The following is a 14,921-nucleotide window of genomic DNA, read 5'->3' on the forward strand; positions in this document are numbered from 1 at the left end:
GGGGTGATTAATAGAAGAATAGAAAAATTGATAAAAGCCAACCTCGGGGAAGATGGGTTTGGGTTCTTGATAAATGTAAGAACACACAAGTCAATACTGATGCAAGATTTATCTTAGAAGACAGAAGTAAAACAAAGGTTGTAGTTGAATTAACTCAGGTGATGCTAAGGAATTGTATTAGGAAGTGAGACACTAAAAATAGTGGAGGATCTTTGCTATCTGGGCAGTTAAATTACTCTTGATGGCCAAAGTAGAGAGGGTACAAAATATAGACTGGCTATAGCACGAAAATTATTTCTGAAAAGCAGGAACTTGTTACTATGTACTATAAATGTAAGAGTTAGGAAGATTTTTCTGGGGGTATTTTTGTCTTTAGTGTAACCCTGTATGGAAGTGAAATGTGGACAATAAGCAGTTTATACAAGAAGAGAATAGAGGTTTTTTTTTTTTTTAAATATGGTGCTACAGAAGAATGAACATTAGATGGGTAGATCATTTCTCTAATGAGGAGGTAATGAATCAAACTGGGGACAAAATAAATTTATGGCACAACTTGACTAAAAGAAGGGATCAATTGATAGGACACATCCTGAGACATAAATGAATTGTCAATTTGATAGTGGAGAGAAGCATGAGGGGTAAAAATTGTAGATGGATGAATATGGAGAGCAGGTCCAAATGGATACAGATTACAGTATTTACACAGTATTTGGACTGAAAACCACAACACAGTACAAGAAATAATAGTCTTAAATTTAGTGTTGACTCCACAGATTGATAGTGAAATAATCCTCAAGGTAGCAAGCCGGTGTGGCCGAGCGGTTCTAGGCACTACAGTCTGGAACCGCGTGACCGCTACAGTCTCATGTTTGAGTCCTACCTCGGGCATGGATGTGTGTGATGTCCTTGGGTTGGTTAGGTTTAAGTAGTTCTAAGTTCTAGGGGACTGATGACCTCAGTAGTTAAGTCCCATAGTGCTCAGAGCCATTTGAACCAATCCTCAAGGTAGTGCAACAATTTAAAAAAAAAATCTAGAATGTTTATTCATGACTGGGCTAATTAGTGTGATACAGGCAATTCATATTTAATAAAGCGAATTTAAATATATAGAACTATGAACATTAAAATACATTGTAATTCTGTACTTAAAAGTAATTTTGTCATAATGTATTATGAAATAACACATCAGTCAACACTGTTCTTTCTACAGCTGATATTCATTATTTAGAATTTATTATTTGATGTCTGAGGGGAGGAGAGTAGAAATAAGTAAATGAAGGACAGTTTTAAAGCATTATTTTATATGTTTATCAACCACACGAGAAAAAGGTTTTAGTTGCAACAATTAGTATTTCTAAATTTCAAATTTTTCTCAGGGTGTTGATACTTTGTATCTAAGTGGAAATAGCAAGATTAAGAGTAGACTGAATATACTGATACTGATACTTACAAGTTGTGTATGGACTTCACTTTTAGTTCGTTCTCACTCCGTGGGCCCAGGGGTCAGCGTTGAAAATCGTTCACCAAAGCGACAACCGAGGGCACCTGTCTCTAGTGCTCCACTTGCAGCTGTTCATAAGGGCCAGGTTAATGGACCAGTTCATACAGAGCGGCGGCCACGCCCAAGTGAGTAATTTAAGGTGTTATAATTAATTATAATAGGACAATCTACTATATAAAAGTATTCAGGCCCACATGCATCTACATTACATTAATAAGTTGTTTTCAAAAATATGGAAATGAATTTTCTTTTATCCATAGAAAATCTGTATCTGTGTAGATTGAACATGTGATTGAAAGCTAATTTATCACAGTATCCACAAAAGTTGTGTGCAATCAAGTGATAGTCAATTACAGTCTGTCAAATGACTGTTCCAAAGTTCAGAGCTAATATTTAAGCCATAAAAAAGCCTTGGTGACTGATTTATCATTTCAACATGTCCAGCAGTGAATTTTTTGTTATTTATTTGTTAATCATTTCCTGGATATGTTAGAAAACATAAGAACTCATCAAGAAAGAAAATAACATTACACTGTTTCACGATATAAAAATACATATTATAATAACACAAATAATTACATATACCTAAATACACATCCTGTATACAACAAATAGGAATGAAAAATTAAATGTAAGTGTGTAACTGGTAATTTAATACTTAAATTAACTCCTGCTAACATTATACAGTCACATACTCTCACAGAAGAGGTAACCTAAAATTACAGAAAAGTCATCTAGAGCAGGGATTCCAATACTTTTACAAAAATATCGTGAACTGTTTTATGCCTAATCATAGTATACCACTTGGAATTGGCAGCAGTCTGTGTGTCATAATTTGCCCTTACAAACTAAGTGTTAAGTAACAAGACTTCTGCATGTTTGCATGCTGATACTCCAACAAGCAACTTACCCACTACTGTTTGATTTCTGTTATGCTATATTACCATTATTCCTGCAAAATGTTTGAGAATAATTAATGGAGTTTCACATTTAAAGTGGCTACAGGCCCACTTCTATTTAAATTTTAAGAAAAGTTAAGTGCTTAAATGAGGCTAGTTACATTTATGTGATCAGTAAACTTTTATCTACAACGGAATTCACATATATTAGTTTCAGAACTTTAATTTGGTTAGTAACTTTTGGCACAATTAATTATATTAGTGAAGTATAAACTATATAACCTGAATTTATTTCCATTGCTGTCAGATATATTTTTCAAAGCTAAACTGTTAAATCAATCTGGGCCATGACCAACAGCCAAATAATTGGTTCTGACTCTTCTTATCTATCCAGAATATTTGTTTCTGTTTCATTTTTACTGTAACAATTTCCTTTTGGTTTGTTTCTTAATTTTTCTACACTGAAATTTCTCCTAATAACATCAATTAAAGTAGTTATTTTTAAGTCAGTGCAGTTTTCACATAATTATAGAAGTAATTTTTACCCCAAATAAGCATTATTGTTTTATTCAAAGGGAAGTTTACTATCTAGTAACCTCCATCAGCTCTTTGTAACTTGGAAAGAAAAATATTATTTTGTCACATTCTCAAGGAATCAATCTCTTTCAATCATTCATATTTATGCTCAGTGAACTAATACCTCCCCAAGAGAGTTTGTGGAAATATAAGGATTTTAGAAAGATAAAAGTCAATACTTTCCAAAGTGAAGCTGACACTTAAGCGAAAGGAAACTCTGAACTAAATAAATCAATATGACAGTAAGGTGTTTGGTGCCTGTTTGAAGAACTATGGCTGAATGTACACTGTCAGAAAAAAATGTGGTCGGGAGCAGCAGGGTGTAATATGTGGATACAGAGAGGTTGTAATGTTAATGATTCATCTGTCATCATCATCATCAATCAGATGGTGCCCAGGAGGCCTGTCTGTGCACCCTCTGTTTTGACTGTGCAGGCGGTAATTGTGCTGAGTTTAAAGGTGTGTGCTGTTTGCAACATTCATTCTAGGCTACAATCATGTCCCACAATGGAGTACATACTCCTGTTGAGCTGCTTCGACCATTCAAAAAGGGGTTGCATTGTGTGCAGGAAGCCAGATGGACATATTGATAGAGTGCTGCCCACGTTGAGCACAATGTGTCAGTGGTGTGTAACTGCTTTCAACAGTAGTCTGTGGAACATGCCCATACACTTACATCAGGTTCTGGACATCTGCATAGCACAGACACATGTTAAGATTGACACACTGTGTGAGCAGTGGTGGCCAACCAAACATCATCCAGGGATGAAATCTGAACACATATTGCACCTGTCGTGTCATCAGAGACCATTGGGAACCGTCTGTTTGCAGCAGGATTAATATCATGTGTGCCTCTTATCAGGCTACCCCTGGCACAATGACACCACCAAGCGTGGCTACTCTGGTGTCGTGAAAGAGTTGATTGCAGAGTGTAATGGCACACTATTGTCCTCAGTGATGAGAGTAAGTTCTGTATGTATTCAGGTTATGGACGTATACATATATGGCATAGACCTGGTGAGCTACCTGTTCCCAAATTCACTTGCCCATGGCACACAGTTCCCATCCCAGGCTTTATGATGTGGGGACTGTCAGTTACAACTGTCAGTCACATATAGTGTTTCTGCAGGGCAAAGTACCCAGTGCCTGTTACATTGCAATAGGTGTTATCTTTATGCTACTGCCATCTCTTCAACAAGAAGGTGATGTGCTTTTACAGAAAGGTAATGCTTGCCCACATACAGATGATGTGACAAAAGGTGCTCTTTGAGGTGTATAACTACCTGACCAGCAAAATCACCATATCTCTCACAAATTGAACACATATGGGACATGATGAAGTTGGAATTGACTCATTCTCCAGGGCCTGCAAGAACCATTGTCAAATTGCAATAAAAGGTGCTATATGCTTGGGTCTACCTAGTGAAGGATGCCATTTTGCATCTTTATTATTGTTTGCACATGACAATACACACCTGTGTTGCCACCAGAGGGGGTGGATTGTGTATTGATGTAATCATTTGGGCACCCTTTAATGTGACATGTGTTTTGTTTGGTCTGAATTTGTTCCCTACAATTCTGCAGTGATGTATTACCGGTCACCTCACTTGTCAATAAAATGACTTTGTCATTGAGGGTGTTGCATTTTTTTCTGGCAGTGTAGGTGTTATCGTACTAATGAAGTGCTCATGGTTAATGTCTTTCTTGAATTATTTAAGGTAAAACAATTCCTTATGTTAGATTATAACTGACTTTCTGTGTTTTAACTAACGTAGCACTTTAAATAGTAAGCTTGTTATACGTTTATGAGTGGTTGGATTAGGCACACGTACCTGGTAATATGTAGCATCTCTTTTTGCCCTGGTGAGTATGATGATACATTGTGGTGCGGAGAAAGTATTATGGAACCACCTTGATCCTTGACTGCTGAATCACTGTACATAACTTATGGACACTAGTTATAGGTGGTTCTTGTGATCCATTCATTGATGTCCATCCATCACCTGCTTGAACAGGGTTCTTCTGGCAATGGAGATGCATGACCTCATGTGAGTTTGGACATAACTGATCCAGCTTCCAGTGTGTATCAAACATGTTAATCAGTTAATCAACCCAGACAAACGTATTGCACTCTTTGAGTGTGTGATGCTGCTGTTTCTGTGCACATGCTAATTTTTGTGCCTTGAGATGTTCGATGAGCTGAGGTACATATGTAGGGTGGTGGTTTCTGTACCCCATAGCAAGAAGGTGGCTTTTCAGTTGTTACACTGTGACTCATCTATCCACTACTGCAATCTGTAATGGTTGATTGTGTGGGAACATCAGTCCGCAATAAAGCATGAACAATATTAGTTACACACATTTTTTTATTTACTAGAACAATATATGCAACACAAAATGAGTATACATGTTGCATGGAAACATAAGCTAAACTAACAGGAAAAACAATGACCCAAAGGAAATGTCAGTTAAACAACAGAGATATTCCACACTTCAACTTTCAGTCTTAGTCCTCAATTAATTATTTCACCATATAGCCCCCCTCCCATAGAGTGGATGTCTTGGGGTGAATGAATATTCATGCTCTATGCTCCTGCCAGCCTTCATGCAGACTGGTCTTAAAACAGGAGAAACTGGGAAGTTTCCTGTGGAGGCTAGTCTGGTGATGGTGTGGCTTCATCGGTGGCTGTGTCAGTTGATGACACTCAAGATGAAACCTGAAGAATGATCTTCTGTTGTCCCCTGGCTCACTGCTGAAAACAGCTTTAAGATACCTTCTTTTGGACAATGCAGTGAGGTGGTGAGTTTGGGTTTCACCAAGAAATTGCAGAGGATCTTCCTGGTTGCCAAAGTCAATGAACCGATCCTTGAGGTGGATTTTGTACACCATTTTCATGTTGATGGAAGGTTCAACTCCATATAAAGACTGAGACTGTTTATGGACATACAAGCTGTTCAAGCATTCCTCACAAACTGAAAAACACTGTTGTTTTTGGTGTGACATTGCCCTCATGGAAGCTTACAGATTTACCTGTCAACACAGAAGCATCATTGAAAGGTGAACTTCTTACCATAGTGAACACTGCCAGTGAGTTGATTGGAAAGGTGATGGCCTTGCAGGAAGTGACAACATGCATAGTTAAAACCAATGAAGTGTTCTGCGCTCACATTAGTGTATGCACCACTACCTCAAGGACAGTTCAGACTAAACTGTGGAAATTAAAAGATGTCACTACACCTATGTAGAATCTGGCTGACATGAAAGAGCTGCATGAAGCTTTCACAAGGATGCTACATAACATCTGCTTCCACATTCCTCTTATTGTGGGACCACCAATCGTTTTTCAACTGTCCAAGTTGGCACCAGGAAAGTATACCAAATCAAAGAAAGGACAGAAACATAAAAGCATTATTCAACATTCCAACACACCATGGATATCACCCCTCCTCTTAGTTCAGAAGGTTGCATGAACAACTCACTGCAGGGTCACCACTAGTGGGAATGTCGATCCTCAATAAAACATGAGTAATATTTGTTACACACACTTCATTAATTTACTGAAGAAATATATGCAACACCAATGTGAGGATACATGTTATTATAGGAAAAACAATAACGAAGGGAAACATGGGTTCAACAATGGAGATATTTCACACTTCTGTTTTCAGTCTTAGACTTCAGTCAGTTGCATTGCCATGTAATGCCTGTCATGAATACATCATCACCAACGGCAATTGACTGTGGTGGTGGCAGCTTTCCTGCAATGAATTTACGCATAATGCACTCATTACAGGGTGACACAATGCACAATGTCTGCATGACCTCAGGCTTGGAAGTGTCCTGTTTGTCAGTCACTCGTGTTCTGCTTATGATCCAGAGTGCTAATATCATGTGCCTTGTTTATCCTGAGCTTGACTGTCATGATAAGGGGCAGGGCAAGGTGTGCCAATATTCCTGTCATATAGGACATAGTGCATTGTTGAGATGCTCTATTTCCAGTACAAATATGTCTATTCACTGCTTATGTGTGTACAGATATTTAAGTCTAAACAGAAAGAAATTAAAAAGGAGTGCTTGCTAGAAAGTATTGTATTTACATTGTTTTGGAATTGATAATTAATTTTTTTGCATAGAAATTAAAAATGGTAGAAAGAAGCATGAAGTAGAGTTGGTATGAGGGATTCTGAATCTTCAGTTCAATAAATACTCACCAAATTGTGCATTATCTCACACAATTCAATTAAATCCATGAAAGCCAATATGGTAGCAATGTTTCAAACAAGAAATCGAACAGAGAACTTTCTTTTGACTCTAACTTGCTTGTGATGTCTAGTTCAAGGATCCAACCCAATTGGACTGTGTAGGCCCATACTACAGAATTTACATCTCTGAATCAGCTGTTACATGGCTTTTATGCAAGTAGCTAGCCAAACCAACACACAATTAAAAAACAAGCTTTCATTTAATTATCAATTCATTTCTTATCAAACTGTATAAAGAATACTTTTTTTCTGAATTTGCTACTTTCTAAATAAATGTTCTGTAGGCACTGCTGTGTCCACAGTTGTGTAACTAGAAAATAAGCATAGTTATATGGGGTAATTATAATTAAAGTTAAATTTTCAAACCGCTGTATAAATAGCACCACTGGTCAGAATGATGTCAAATTGCAAAGGAATATTATTGGAGAAGGGGGAAAACGTATGGCAGAAGAAAAATAAATAGTTACAAAACATAGTAATAAGTGGCACTGTAAGCATCATAATTTAATTTTGGTCAACTACAAATGACAAATGAATCATACAACAATGCCTAAGGTGTATGTTTGGTGTTAAACTAACTGTACTACTCAGTGTGCATGGGTGTATGGGTATGATACTGTTAGTTATGTAAGCCCATCCACCATGGGAAGGTCATATCACACAGATGGGAAAATCTGGTTTTTAAATGTCCTGAGGCAAAAATGGCATAAAAAGCATCATTAACCTTGGTTCTCAATTGTCCTGAGGCGAAAAACTGCATAAAAGGCACCAATTAAAATCATGGTGCAAAATATGTTCAACATGCTGTCCACCATTTTCTGCAACAAGTGAAATCAAGAAACAGCATGTTCCACAACTGATCGAAGTGTTTCCAGGGTCACGTTCAAAATGCATTGTGCAATGCATGCCTTCAATGAAGCTAAGTTTGCAATTGGAACACCGAATACAACACCTTTCAGACAGCCCCACAGCCAGAAGTCACACGGATTAAGATCAGGTGATCAGGACAGCCAGGCTGTAGGGAAATGGTGGCTGATAATTCTAGCATTTGTGAAATAGAGCTTCAGCAGCTGTTTAACTGTATTTGCAATGTGTGGAGGTGTGCCATATTGCATAAAAATGATCCCATCCACACATCCATGCTGTTGGAGAGCTGGAATGACGTGATTGCACAGAAGACGCTCACAGTGCTTACCAGTGATGGTACAGGTAACAGGACTGGAACACGTGTCTCTTCGAAAAATGTGGCCCTATGACAAATGATGCCATAAATGTGCACCACCAGTGACCATTTCAGGATGAAATGGTACTGGTTGATTTGAGTGTGGAATTTCCATTGTCCATATTCGACAATACTGTGTATTGACGTACTGTCAGATGGAAGTGGGCTTCATCTGTCCCCAAAATATTCCACAGCCAATCATTGTCCACTTCCATGTGAGCAAGAAATTCTAAAGCAAAGTTCTCTCTTGCTGGCAGGTCAACAGGAAGCAACTCATGCACATGGTTAATTTTGAATGGATAGCAAAGAAGGATGTTTCATAGGATTTTATGCACCATGCTCACAGGTATGTCCAGTGTTCGGGCAATTCTCTGTGCACTAAATGTTTGCACATCACCACTCATCTCCTCCTGCATTGCTGTAGCCACAGCTTCCACTGGCAATGAATCGAATTGTTTCCTCCCTCTACCAGGTTCCATACCAAAAGAACCCGTCTTTTCGAATTTCTGAATCATTTTCTCCAGACCCACGCCAGTCATCGGACCAACACCTTTTTTCAAACCCTTCAGTGTCTGGAACTTCTGCAGAGTGATTTATACACAGTAATCATTCTTCTAATACAACTTTACAAGAAGAGGACCATCCTGAATTGAGACAGTCATGGAGAACGTCGCAGACGTGAAAGAAGGAAAAGCCGTGCACCCAGCGTGTTTATACCAACTTCAATGGGTTGTGCTCATGATAAGTGTTTTCATTTACATATTCTGACACATACAGTGCCATCTATTGCTACAGTTTGTAACTTTTTTTTTTTCTTCCTCCAAATGTTTCCCCACTTCTCCGATAATATTACGTTCCAATTTGACGTCATTCTGACCAGTGGTTTTATTTCTACATCATTTTGAAAATTTAACTTTAATTATGATCACCCTGTACATCACTCACACTACATTTATACCAAAAAATATATCAAAATCCCTGTCACCTGAAGTTCATTTCAACACAAAAACAAACCCGCTGAATCGCCACACTAATAAGGCTCTAGATCCAATTCAAAAACACAATTCATATGATATCCAACAAATAACTGTTAATATATAAGTACCATAGGAGTCAAATTCTTCCAGATTACCATTGTTACTTTTCATCAGTCAAAATCACTTGACTGTCAGCCAACAAGTTTACAGTGATACTGCCATCTCCACGTACCATGACTTTGGTACTATCAGAACACATAAACATATAATTAAAACTCTAATTAAACAAGAAACTTTCATCATTTGTACATTATTTACTCCACACATTCTCACTTCATGGTACATGGTGTGATTAATAAAAATTTTATTAATAAATCCACCAAAATCATTAATACACTATACCCTTAAAAGACAACAGAATCTACATACACAAAAATTACACAGTACTCCACTCCAAAAGCAAACACAATAAATTTAAGTTCAGACGCTATTGCTAATTTTATACTCAGTTTTCTCTTCTATGTTGAAAGCATCCTCAGCCTCCTGTAATTTCACACATTTGATATTACATTTTCCTCAGATAACACATATTTAAATCTAACCCTCTTGCTGATTAATGCACAATCAAACTCATTTTCATGCATTTCACAGTCACAAATTTATTGATCAGTAAATCCATTTCAGGCATTACATTTACAGTCAGTCTTGGTATCACAAGGAAATTCTCCACAAATGACTCCCTGTCTACAACAAACTCAACCATTATCTCTCTTTTGATTGGTTTTCTGTATTAATTTTTTATGCTTTTTGCAGGAAACTGTACCATTTTATTACCATGCAGTTCCTTAACATGTTCATAGAACTTCTCATTTAAGTCATAAATATTACTCCCACTCCCAGCTAACAGCTCTACACACACATCATACACATTCACATCAATAAATGGCTACACTTCCTCTACATCCTTTCTCATTAATTCTGTTTATTTCAGCAAACCATTCCCCACATCTTTCACATATTCACTCTGTGTAGTGTTTACATTCATACAACATACAGGCTCTACATTTTTATCATCTCCAAAAACTTCCATATAGGCAAAACTGTATTTTCAGGGTTATTATTTTTTAATAGATCCCTGTGAAACTTAAATTTCTCAACTTACTTCCACTCTTTAGCATTAACGCATTTATAAAATTTTGTTTTACTCCTCAAGTCTTTCACTCTATATTGACATTCATTGTTTTGTATGCAGCCATTACACAAATCATTGGCTGGTATAATTTGATAAGCAAATACATACGCCCACAACAAAGTTAACCCTATGAAAAGGCAATAAACCAACAGTGTGATACATGTTATCACTTGGAAACAATTTCAATGCAGGTCCCTGCATGACACACAAGACTTATTAGTTTCAGTAATCGTGATGAAACTTACCGCTTCTGTGAACCTGGAATCAAAATGAGTAGGTTGAGTTTCTACAGCACATTTTAATTCAGGTCTCAGATGTCTACATTGCTGGTAAGCTTGTCAAGAGCAGATTTAACATCTTTCTCCTATTTGTCAATCTGTAACTTATTCCCTCTCATATACTCTCTTAAATTCTCCTTGATCACTTCCAATGTGCAAAAAACATATTTTCAACTTCTATAAATCTAACTTTCAGCCTTCGAATTTTGCATTTATATTCCCTTCAATTATGTCACTTTTACTTTCAAATTTAGATCTAATTTCCTCAAATTTATTCTCAAACTTTGAATACAGTTTACCCAAAATGAACTACCATGGATTTGTATCTATTGGCATTTCCACTCCCAGCTCAGGGCTTACTGAATCACTAGATCTGTGCTTCAAACCACAGTCATAGTCAATGGTCTGCTATGGCTTAAAATTCAGTTAAACATTCACAAAATGCAGTAGTAGCTATACTTAATGTATGTAGACAATCTAGATGTCGTATGCTGTGTGTGCTGATGCAGTACTCCAAACTTGTTTGTTGAGGAAGCCACGGCACTGTTTTGATGAGCTGTGACATCTCTGACCAACACTGTGGACTGACAATGACAGGAAATCTCAGAGTGTTGGCTAAAGGGATATGTTATTTCATAGTGCTGAAGTGATAATTTTGGACTCGCAAACTCCCGAACAGATGATGGGCTGCCTAACTACCACCCTGTATTAATGAAAATTTATCTTGGGGGGGGGGGGGGAATGGGGGGGGGCTGCGGGGTGAGCTGGGGAGGGTGGGGGGGGGGGTGGGGGGAATGCACAAACTTATTTACTGTTTGCCCATAAGATGTGGCCATGTAGCCTAGAGACCAATTGCACACTGCTGCAAAAGAGTTTCTATTTCAAAAGATTTCAAGTCCATAAGTTCTTTGCGCATGTGTTAAATACAATATAAATAAAAGAATGGAGCTGGAGGTGTTTATTAGGAATAAGATAGGCAACAGAACAAATACCTTTGAAATTCAGTTGTTTACTCATTAAAACACAACTGAAGTAGTGGCAGTAAACAGTTTCAGTAAACTCTAACAGGTAACCAAACCCTCAGAGCAGATTCAAAGTAATGCTCACAACTCATGATTAATTGTTCACACTGTTAATGTACATTAAAATACTTTTCTGTAAAACTTGCCAGTTCCTCTATGATCAAGCACACAGAAAAATTCTGAATTGTCATGGACTAAAAAAATAATCAAAGTTTCAGCACTTCCAGTACATGGCCACCTGCCAAGTGGAAAACAATCATAAAAACTTTACTAAATCATGTCCTGAAAACAGAACTTATCCTGGCACCCAAGCCCAGCTTACTGTGACTTGTGTGACTTGGCCCCTCTACTTCTTTCAGTTCTCTTGCTATTGGCTACCGCCATTGTCTCTTCCCTGCTGTGCCACTCCGTTGTAGGTATATGCATTATTTCAATATTATAAAACTTGGAACCAATTGGCCAACATTAATTCAAGAAAGTTATCTAATAAATCACTCTCAGACACTGATCAAAATGACATAAAACACTACATATTTAAAATGAATAATGTCTCATAAGTATCATACTAACATGAATATTCATTTTGTTACTAACCTAAGACATAAATATTCTGCACATTCCTAATACTGCACTGATACTGAAGATAAGAAAATAATATGTTTAGTCTTGCGTGATGTGGCATGTGCTTTAATGTTAGTAACTCTGAAGTGGTGAAAATCCCACCTCCTTTGATACTGGCACGAGTTTCATCTTAAGAACCACAAATAGCTGCTTGCTGTGCCATATGAGCCATGCAAAATTAGTGGCTGCTTGTATGTGCCCCACCTGTTAAGCATCTCAGCCACTCCTAATGATATACCAGAGAATGTCCAGACAATAGGATTCGTTTCAGCTTACCAAACTGGAAATGTCTCATCACATTTACACACAGAAAAGTCCCGTCCTATAACATTTGTAAAGGAACTGTCACAAGAGTTTTCTAATCTGGGCTGCAAGTTCATGGGTTAATATTTTTTCTCTTAAGTGCTTCATATTCAGTGTTGCTTGTCAGAAGTTTGTAACACATCAAAACACACACCCAGGAGTTCTCCTGAGACCATTTGCTTGGCTTGGAAAGTCTGTCCCAACTATTCAGGATCTCATTCACTACACTGTAATTACCAGTCTGCTCAGACCAAAACACAGATACTCATTCAGGAAAAATGAGAAGAATATGAGAAATAACAGATAGTGCTAGTAGAAGAATGAAAGATTGGTGATGGAAAAGCAATACAGAGTGCAACAAGAGAGATAGAAATGGATAAAGAATGTGAATTTGAATAATTTAATTTTTGAGAACAGGATAATTTATTTTCAGAAATTGTATTTATCAAGTTTTGTCTTTGAATATTCAGTGTCATGTTCTGTGATGCTGACATTCACTTCTTGGAGGACAGTTTTCATACTTTTGTATACCGTGAAGACACCAGCAGAAATGACACCTTGTTTTTGACAGATTCCTCAATTCTCAGTTTTCTTCTTAAATAATACAAGTGTGACATGATTTCATGTAGGAGGCTAGTGACCATTCTAGTAATTATGTGTAAATCTGTCGTTAAGTTGGGTAGGTGTCATAAAAAGTCATACAACAGGTGAAGAATGACTATATTGATCACAAAGTGACACATTTCAGAATTATTTTCATCTTCAGAGTATTACCCAACTGCAAAGGTAGCACAAGGATAAGAGCATTACCAGATGTGTTCATAACATGAGATGACAGACTTCCTAGCCTGTGATATATTACAAACACATTTGGTGATACTCTTATCCTTGTGCTACCTTTGTACTTGTGTAGGACTCTGAAGATGGAAATAATCTTCAAACATTTCACTTTGTGACCAATAAAGTCATTCTTCACCTGCTGTATGACTTTTTATGCAACCTAGCCAGCTTAATGACAGATCAATGCATAATTCTTTGTTGAGTGATCTTACCAGTGACCTTTTCTCTGCTTAAAAAATGGACCATTTATACAATAATATAAATGATACAATATGGATATTTTTCTTTCTATAAATTGTTTTTCTAGGTGATTATCTATTTGGTCTTATCTTTCAACACAGTTACTTTATGTCACATGTGTCTGTAACACCAGTGTACCTCTTAGCTCATTCCATTAGGCTGGAAGTACACTGAAGTGTTTCATTGAGGTAACAAACAGTCATGATCTGTATTGTGGTTTTGATACAGGCAGCATATTTCATTATTGTAATGTAAATGTCTTACTCTTTTGTTGGTCACCTCAGAAGTAGAAACCTTTCTCCCAAAGCAGTTTTCTCAATTTTTGGCACTAGATGTGAAATTTTATGGTACTATTACACTTTTAGGATTGATCAATCATTTACAAAAATTTGGTGTTATTTGTAAGTCATCAGTTATTTATTACGAGCTTGCACTCTTGAGTTGCATAAAATGATCCTTGAATCATTTTGTATTACATGATTCCTAAAAAGTTGTGGTGAAAGATATATGAGAATAGTGTCTGCACCAGCTTTGCTTGTGTTATACCAGACATCAACATATCCATCAGTTTTAAAATTAATTGCTCTAAATATGCTGTAGCTAATGTAGGGATTACTTGCAGACATTTAAAATCTTCTTTGGTTCATTTCATATTTCAGTATCAGAAATCCTGGATGCAAGATGATAAAATGGTACACAAAGAAGTAACAATGATTGCTGCTCAGCTATTAGATTCCCATTTTCATCACAAAGGGGGTCCATGTGATCAATGATCACTCACCCACCCACTCACGTACTAGCTTACACACACACACACACACACACACACACACACACACACACACACACATCCCTCCACCCCTGCACCCCCCTCCCCACCCCGTGCAACACGCACATTCAACCACCCACCTCACGCATCCCCCCCCCCCCCCCCCCCCCCACACACACACACACACACTTTCTTTTCTGTTTATGAAGATTCTGCTT

At 37.3% G+C, this 14,921-nt stretch overlaps 1 protein-coding gene across 1 annotated transcript in view; it reads left to right on the forward strand.

Annotated features, from left to right (window-relative positions):
* The window catches only part of LOC126183857 (microtubule-associated protein 1A-like), a 610,220-nt gene that overhangs the window by 462,894 nt on the left and 132,405 nt on the right, over positions 1 to 14,921 (forward strand). Inside the window, exon 11 of the mRNA XM_049926148.1 lies at positions 1,477 to 1,626. Within this exon, the coding sequence (XP_049782105.1) occupies positions 1,477 to 1,626 (150 nt within the window). The remainder of the gene's footprint in view (positions 1 to 1,476; positions 1,627 to 14,921) is intronic.

The sequence above is a fragment of the Schistocerca cancellata genome, chromosome 4 (assembly GCF_023864275.1).
Source record: "Schistocerca cancellata isolate TAMUIC-IGC-003103 chromosome 4, iqSchCanc2.1, whole genome shotgun sequence".
Lineage (NCBI taxonomy): Eukaryota > Metazoa > Arthropoda > Insecta > Orthoptera > Acrididae > Schistocerca > Schistocerca cancellata.